The following is an 8,091-nucleotide window of genomic DNA, read 5'->3' on the forward strand; positions in this document are numbered from 1 at the left end:
CACAATTCTATGCTACCACCCAACACCGATAAGCATCTATTGAATAGCTACTGAAGTTCACAGCACTGAACAGGCATGACACATGTATGTGAACATTGTTTCCTTCTGCCATCAAGTGGGGGAGTCTAATTGGATGAGATAAAGTATCCCTCCTAGGTTTAGAATTCCACTTCTTCCTCCATTACATACGGATCCAAATTTGAAGAGTAAGCTTAAAGTTAACTCAAGGTTTCTAGCTGAAACTTTCCAAAGCCAAGCCAGTGTTTTCCAAAGATTCCCAGCATTGTAATTCCTTGCTACAAAATGCTCTCGGCTGTAATAACGATCCCGGCCCTGTTTCAGGCGCGAGCATTAGGGCATCTGTGATTTGGTTTGCAGTTTAAACTGTGAGATGGCTCCAAACCCTCACAGTTAAGAGTGTGTCCGATTGCAACACCCCCTCCCTACCCACCACTATTAAAAAAACAAAAACAAAAACTTTCAAATTGAAGAGGCAAAGTTTGATCTCTTCCCTGTTGAGAGCTGAAAACAATAGCAGCTTTCTGCTCTAGCATAACTTCAAAAGGCTGCCAAGTGACCGCTCTAAGAATACTTGGTTGTAGATGACGGAAGAAACGCACCGGCCTCCTCCTGCGACTCTGCTCTACTAGCACGAGGGAAATTCTGACCCCTCCCCTCCCAGCACCTTTAATAAAACAACCACTGGTACTGTATTAACTAGGCGGATGCGCGATCTTGGAAGGTTAAGGCTTTGGCAGACAAGGGGCGAGACTGGGCGGTCAAGCAACACCCTGCTGTAAAAAGCCGGTGAATTAAGAATTTGTCGAAATGACCTAAATCATGTACAGATTTTTAAAAAATCAACAGAAAATGGGAGACCAGTTGGATTGACCCCAGGGGCAGGAGTCCCCGGTTGCTGCAAGAAAATGCCTGAGGCGAGGTACCAGGCTCGGCGCGAAGTTGCAACCCCAGAGCTCTCAGTAAACACTTTTTTTTTTTTTTTCCTGGAGTAGATTCCGGAGCGCGCATACCAGGTCAGTCCATCACGCTAATGCCTGTGCGGGTTCACCTACCCGCCTCTCCTCGCAGGTAGCACCTGGTCAGCACTTGCCCGCCCGCGAAGAAACCGCGAGGCCAACTTCGCAGCCTCGGAACACTGCTGCATGGAGAGCTACTAGGAGAACGGCTCCGCTGCGCCAGCAGCCGCCGGGAGGCTGGTATTCCGCCTCCCCCCCCAACCCCCCCGTCGTGGTTAAAGTTTGCTCCCCATTCGCCGCTTCCCACCCCCGCCCCCTGCCTCCGCCCTCAGGCTGGAGGACCACAGAGGAGTTCCTGGGTCCTCGGTGCACAAACACACCCACCAACAAAAAAAGCCCATTAAATCTTCCCTCCTGCGAACTCGCGCCCCAGCGGATACCTCTTTGAACCGACCCCTCCCCCGAAGCCCCCACAGCCCCCGCGCCGTCTGGGGCTCGCCCGGCCCTCCTGGGCTCACTCCCTCCTCCCGGCTGCGCACTTTTGCAGCGCGCTTGGACTTTGATGTCTCTTTACATTATGGCAGAGCAGCCACACGCTCTTCCCGGGCGCAGGGCTTTGTGTAACGGAACTGACATTTGGCCTTAATACCTGTATCTCTTGGTGATTGCAACAAATTTCAAAAATAAATATGGTACTTTGATCTCCCGGCATTGCATTTTTAATGGACGCTCCGAACATTACTTCATTAAGAATAAGTTTTTCAGGAGCCCCGAGTGCAAAGGGAGAGAGGCTAAACAGCACTTTGTGAAAGTCTCTCTCCAGACTTCAGCTTGCGCCTGGGAGGGCTGGAATCCCGGCGGGTGTTCACAAATGGAGGAGAGGCCCAGAGCCAGGACTTCAAACAGTCAAGGGAGGGCCTACCGTGCGCCCGCACAATCCTAAATACTTTGAATGTATTTACCTCTTTTAAGCCTACAAGGACTCTACAAGGTGAGCATTGCTATAACCCCCATTTTACAAATTGGGAAACTGAGGCACAAAGCGGTTGTGTAAGTTGCTGGCCCAGGTCATCAGCCAGGTCATCAACTAGAAAGTGGCATCTGGAAATCGGCCTTCAGATTCTCAGAGTTGGAGCTCTTAACACCAACCCACTACTCTCTCCCTGCTGGCCATTGATGGTGGCTTATTGGCTAACGGGGCATCTTGGAGAAAAAGTTCTCTTCTATAACAACTATGGAGATATGAATTGGCGTCTCTTGCCTTTTTGTTAAAATAGTGAACAAATTGGGCAAACGAGAATGTCTTCTAGCCTGCTTGGCCCAGCCCGGCCTGCAGCCACCGATAGTGGAGGTCGATGAGCCCAAAGGAGCTCGAGAGGAAACTCACTAAGGGACCAGACCCTCTTCGACAGTGCCGACAGGTGCCTGCGTGTGTGTGTGCACCATGGGACTCCCTGGCCTCTGACTTGCAGGCGGGGAAGGGCTCCTTCCCCTCCCAGGCTTCGCGGGTAATCGATTTTCTGGACGCGGTGTGACCAAGTGTAGGTCTTCCCGGCCTCCGAAGCAAAACACTAAGTCCCCTCTCTTTCCTGGCTCCCAGAGCATTCGGACCTCCTCTTCAGGAGCCAGACCGCGGCGGCCAAGCTGTGCAGTCACTGCCCACCGTTCCTGGGTGACACCTTGTTGCAGAGAAGAGGGGCGTGCAAGGACGGGACTTGCGAAGTGCTCAAGCATAGTATTTGGGCTGCATTCGGCCCATTCGTCTTCAGCAACATGTTTCTATTTTGCTGGTGGGCCCTGGGTGTGGGGAAATGGCCTGGTGGGGAAATGGCCTGGTGGCATAGTGTTCTGACCCCTAATGCGAGTGCAGGGGGCACCAATACACAGCCCAGACTCCGAATCAGAAGCCTGTTGGTGTTGGGGTAACCGCTGGCGCCGCACGGCGAGTTGGACCACCTGATCCGACCTCTCCACGTCAGTCCCGGCTGCTGTGCGGTACCCGGAAGGACCATACGCAGGAAGCCTGGGCGCGAGTTGGCTCAGAGGATCCCTGCCCGGTCGGCCGCGTCGCAGAGAGGAGGCGGTGTACCCGGAGGCCGCAAGTGGAGCGGGGTTGGCCAAGCCCAGGCGGCCCACTCTGCTGCGCCGTTCCACGGAGCGTGGCCGCCGGCTGGAGGCCTCAGAGGCCATTCCCGGCCCCTAATGCCCTCCAGCGCGGTGAGGACACCGAGGCGCCCCTCCTGCTCTCCCGGGTGAGGAGATCTGGTTGTCCGTACCTCCCCTGCAGGACGCGTCTTGCGCCGTGGGCCGGAGGAAGGCAGGTGGCCTACCGTCCCTCCTGGGCCAGGCATGGCTGGCAGCGAGGGTTTGGGGAGACCACACTCTGGAGAGCGTTTTCCTGACTCTAGCGAAGCACGGCCCGCGCCTGAAGAAATTTCTTTTCTTTACAAAGGTGCTGGGAACAACAGTTTTTATTGACTTTTCTTTCCGGTTAGAGAGCCACCCTCGTGCTATTTGTGGTTTGCTCAACAAGAACAGCTACGGGCTTCCTCCACCGCGCCTTACTTTTTTCGGTTAGTTCCCTGTAAGGTGTGTGCGGCTTGCAGGCGTGCGCACTTGCCTGGCCGGGCTTGGCGCCGGGGTGGGGATTTCTAGCATCTCTGTGGGTTTCAGTGGGGCTTACTAGCGGTCAGCTTGCCTTCTCCGAGAGAGAAGAGCAAGACTCCAAACATTTCCCCCTCGAGTTGCTCCGAGTGTCCCGCCAAACTTAGCTTTGGGGGTAAGCGTGGCCCGGGTGTTTTTCGCAGGCTCACTATTCGCAAAAGTTGTGGCCCGAGAACTTCCAGGTCGCCAGCAGGAACGTCGCAAGAGAGGCGGGCGGCCCTGGAGCGTGCGCGCCACCCACCGCCGCCCTGGGCGGCCGCCCGGCCCCGCCCCGGGTCCCAGGGCTGCTCACCGCTCCGCGGCGGCTGGGCTGGGGGAGGAAGGGGGAGCATGAGGCGGGCGGGGCTCAGGGCGTCCCAGGTTCAGCCCCGGGAATTCCCTCGGGTCCAAGGTGTGCTCGAGTTGACGACGTGCTCGGGCCGGTGCCTGTGTTGTCCGGGTGCCGGGTGTGTAAGTGCCGGGGGCGGAGAGGAGAGAATTACCCTCATCTTCGTCTCCAAGTCCCGCGCCTGGAAGCCGAAGGCAGATTTCTCTGGAGATAGCAAAGATACTTTGTCACTTTGGGCGCTGCCTTGGCGCAAATCTGTAATTGCAAGGGAGCGGGGGTGGGGGGGAAGAGGGGGATAGAGTGTCTCAAGCAACCCAAGCGCGGGTCTCCAGGCGGCAAGGCCCCCTTTGATCAGGAAAATCCAATTATTTGTGTATATACATTTCCCACATAGTGATTACTTCATTAATTGTCCCGCCTTTATCTCCTCCCTTCCCATCCCCCCTAATAATCAGTTCTTTTATCCAGACCAACAAACACACCATAGGAGCTTTGTGGATTCAAAGGATTTGCTTTCGCTTCTGAAAGAGCCGCTATTCTTTGATGATTGGGTAGCGGCAAACTTCAAAGCCATAAATCTTCCCTCTGACTGGCTGGCGGCCCAGCAAAGTCCTTATCAAATTCTTGGAGGTGAGCCTGAAGCGCTCAGACCGCTCGCGGGGCGAGCGAGCGGGTTGCGGCGAGGGGCGCGGGCGGGGAGGGCCCTGGCGCGCAGAGAGGGCGCCCGGGAGGGACGCTAAGGCGGCCCTTCGTCCTCGCCTTCGGGTCTCCATGCCTCAGCAGCGCCCTGCACCTCAGCCAACGGCCCGCAAGCCATAGGCATGGCCGCCGTGGCCGTCCTCCGGAACGACTCGCTGCAGGCCTTCCTCCAGGTCAGGGCTGGGCTCGGAGGGGGCGAGGGAAAGGTGGGAAGGGTCATGTCTGGATCTTTCCTGATATTCTGTGCACCCTGAATTTCAAAGGGAATCCCGCTCGGTGGATGCCAATGGAGTGAGACCTAGGGGTGCCCACACCAACTTCACACTGAACCCTGGTGTCAAAAGAGTGTGGCCTTTGGGAGAGGGACGCGCGTATCCGGGGGTTGTTCGGAGGTGCGCGTCTGGCTGAGAACCGGTCCCAGCTCACCCCGCTGGGCCCTCCTGGGGCGGGCGGAGGAGGAGCGCGAGAGTAGCGTGGAAATGAGAGCTTAAAAGGTGGGAGGGAAGGCGGATGGGCAGCCGGACTGTGGGTGTTTCCAGACCCTTTCTGGCCGCGGAGCCGGGAGTGGCACGTCGGATCTCTCTCCCCTCCCACTTTGTGCCTGCCTTCCTCTGAGGCTAGATGGCGTCTCTTTGCACCAAGTAGTTTCACAGGAAGCGCTCCCGCGCTCCGCGTCCAGGTAGCGCAAGCACCAAAAGTTTCCCGGGACTGGTGGGTGCGTGCGTGGTGTGCGGTGGCGGGGGGGACACCCGGGACGGAGGAGGGGCGGCGGTATAATAGCCGGCGTGGGTGTGGCGGACCGGCCCGGAGACCGCGCTTGGAGCGCTAACCTTTTGTCTCTTCTCCGCCCTCCCCTGCCGCCGCCTATGCAGGACCGCACCCCCAGCGCCTCCCCGGACCTGGGCAAGCATTCGCCCCTGGCGCTGCTAGCCGCCACCTGTAGCCGGATTGGCCAGCCGGGCGCTACGGCGCCCCCGGACTTCCTGCAGGTGTCCTACGACCCCGCGCTGGGCTCGCCCTCCAGGCTCTTTCACCCGTGGACCGCCGACATGCCGGCGCACTCGCCCGGCACGCTGCCATCCCCGCACCCCAGCCTGGGGCTGACGCCGCAGAAAACGCACCTGCAGCCGTCCTTCGGGGCGGCGCATGAGCTGCCGCTTACACCCCCTGCAGACCCCTCGTACCCCTACGAGTTCTCACCGGTGAAGATGCTGCCCTCGAGCATGGCGGCGCTGCCCGCCAGCTGCGCGCCCGCCTACGTGCCCTACGCGGCCCAGGCCGCGCTGCCGCCCGGCTACTCCAACTTGCTGCCGCCGCCCCCGCCGCCTCCGCCGCCCACGTGCCGCCAGCTGTCCCCCAACTCGGCCCCCGACGACCTCCCGTGGTGGAGTATCCCGCAGACCGGCACCGGTCCGGGAACCTCGGGGGTTCCGGGGGGCAGCCTCTCCGGCGCCTGTGCGGGGGGCCCCCACGCGCCCCGCTTCCCGGCCTCAGCGGCCGCCGCTGCCGCCGCCGCCGCCGCCGCGCTGCAGCGGGGCCTGGTGTTGGGCCCGTCGGACTTCGCGCAATACCAGAGCCAGATCGCTGCGCTGCTGCAAACCAAGGCCCCCCTGGCGGCCACGGCCAGGAGGTGCCGTCGCTGCCGCTGCCCCAACTGCCAGGCGGCGGGCGGCGCCCCGGAGGCAGAGCCGGGCAAGAAGAAGCAGCACGTGTGCCACGTGCCAGGCTGCGGCAAGGTGTACGGCAAGACGTCGCACCTGAAGGCGCACCTGCGCTGGCACACGGGCGAGCGGCCCTTCGTGTGCAACTGGCTCTTCTGTGGCAAGAGCTTCACGCGCTCGGACGAGCTGCAGCGGCACCTGCGGACTCACACGGGCGAGAAGCGCTTCGCCTGTCCCGAGTGCGGCAAGCGCTTCATGCGCAGCGACCACCTCGCCAAGCACGTCAAGACGCACCAGAATAAGAAGCTCAAAGTTGCTGAGGCCGGAGTCAAGCGGGAGGACCCGCGGGACCTGTAAGCCCACCCGGGGGCGACTCGATGCCTCTCCCGCCTCGGGCTCCCTACCCAGCACCTCTTCGGAGAGGTTCCGGTGGCCTGTGGGCAGCCGGCCGAGAGGAGACCCAACAGAGGCACTTACTTGCCCCTTCCTGCTTGCCCGCCTCCCAAAAGCGACGCCAGGCCTCCAGCACCCTGGCCGGCCTGCGGACAAGGGACCGTGTGCCCAGGAAGATCAGGGGAGGTAGGGTTGAGAGCTCTGCGTCACGAAAGAGCAGTTTCAGGCTCTGAACCATTCCCACCATCTGGGAGACCTACAGTTTGGGGGGACTACCCTCGGCTGACCTTTGTATATAGGAAACGCTGCTGAAATCAAAGCGGAAGAACCTTGAGGGATTTGAAATAGTGCTGGGTTTTTTGCTAGGACTGGGCCGGGCTTTGTACAGGTTATTTAATAGCTTTCTTAAAAGAATAATTATAATAATTATAACGTTAATTAAAATGTTACTTTTGTCCTCAGCTCCATGCAGAGCTACAGCATGAAATGTCTCTGTAAAGCAATCAGCAGTTGCAGCGTGAAAATAAATGTTAACTCCGGGGTCACCTCGGGAAGACCCCGCTGAGCCGGTCTCATTTGATCTTTTCTCCTTCCGGGAGGCTTTACAAAGCTGTCAGGTTTCACCGGGAATTTGAAGGCTCCTGTAGGCTGTCTGTCGGAGGCTTCTTTGGTTTGGAAGGTTCTGGGCAAGTGTGTCGGGGGCAAAGATGCAGAAAGTAGGAGGGCAGGGTCAGTTTTGTGGTAAACAGATTAGGGCAAGATTTTCCAGTCCCACCTTGAGTTTCTCACGCGGCCTTAGGACTTGACCAGAGACTGTCGGGCTTCTCTTAAAAGTTGATACCTGCTGCACATACAATACACGATCTTTTTATCTGGCGAATTGCCTGTGGCTTTCCATTTGTTGGTACTCTGAGAGGTCACAGGCGAGCTGCGCTTCCTCCTGGCAGCCGGCTGTGCCGCTGTCTGCAGGGGTACTACTAACTCGAGGATCTGTTCACAGATGAGATTTTGGAGAGTTACAGAGAAACTAGGGGCCCTTGTTCAGCTTGGTCTTTGCTTGGGAAAGAAGCGGCTCTCCTGTATTTCAGCCCCGTCATGATACACAACCTTGTCTTGCTTGTTTTCTTCTTAATCCTTTTGCCGTGGCAATCTTACCAGTCTTGTTTCACAATAGCCTCTTAGGGATTTCTGTTTAGGCCTGGAAGTTTAGTTCCATTTTGTGTCTTGGGACTTTATTTTTTCAATCACTGCGGTAGACTAAGATTTTCTCAGGGAGGAGCCAGGAATACTCATATCTAGGTTTCTCACCTGTCTCTAAAATGTGAAGTTTTAAATGTGAAGTTTACAAGTGTTTTTTCAACTCAGCTGA

The 8,091-nt window shown here is 58.0% G+C and overlaps 1 protein-coding gene across 1 annotated transcript; it reads left to right on the forward strand.

Annotated features, from left to right (window-relative positions):
* Positions 1-4,787: 4,787 nt before the first annotated feature.
* Positions 4,788-6,707, forward strand: SP5 (Sp5 transcription factor). Its single transcript, XM_082630845.1, has 2 exons — positions 4,788-4,841; positions 5,541-6,707. Exons 1-2 carry the CDS (start codon positions 4,791-4,793, stop codon positions 6,684-6,686), a joined length of 1,197 nt encoding a protein of 398 aa, XP_082486971.1. The 5' UTR covers positions 4,788-4,790; the 3' UTR covers positions 6,687-6,707.
* Positions 6,708-8,091: the final 1,384 nt, after the last annotated feature.

The sequence above is a fragment of the Mesoplodon mirus genome (assembly GCF_964341445.2).
Source record: "Mesoplodon mirus genome assembly, chromosome: 8".
Classification (NCBI taxonomy): Eukaryota; Metazoa; Chordata; class Mammalia; order Artiodactyla; family Ziphiidae; genus Mesoplodon; species Mesoplodon mirus.

Coding starts and splice junctions, on each gene's coding strand:
- SP5 (XM_082630845.1), top strand. CDS start 4,791: ATGGCCGCCGTGGCCGTCCTCCGGAACGACTCGCTGCAGGCCTTCCTC. Junction 4,842..5,540: donor CGCTGCAGGCCTTCCTCCAG/GTCAGGGCTGGG, acceptor CCGCCTATGCAG/GACCGCACCCCCAGCGCCTC.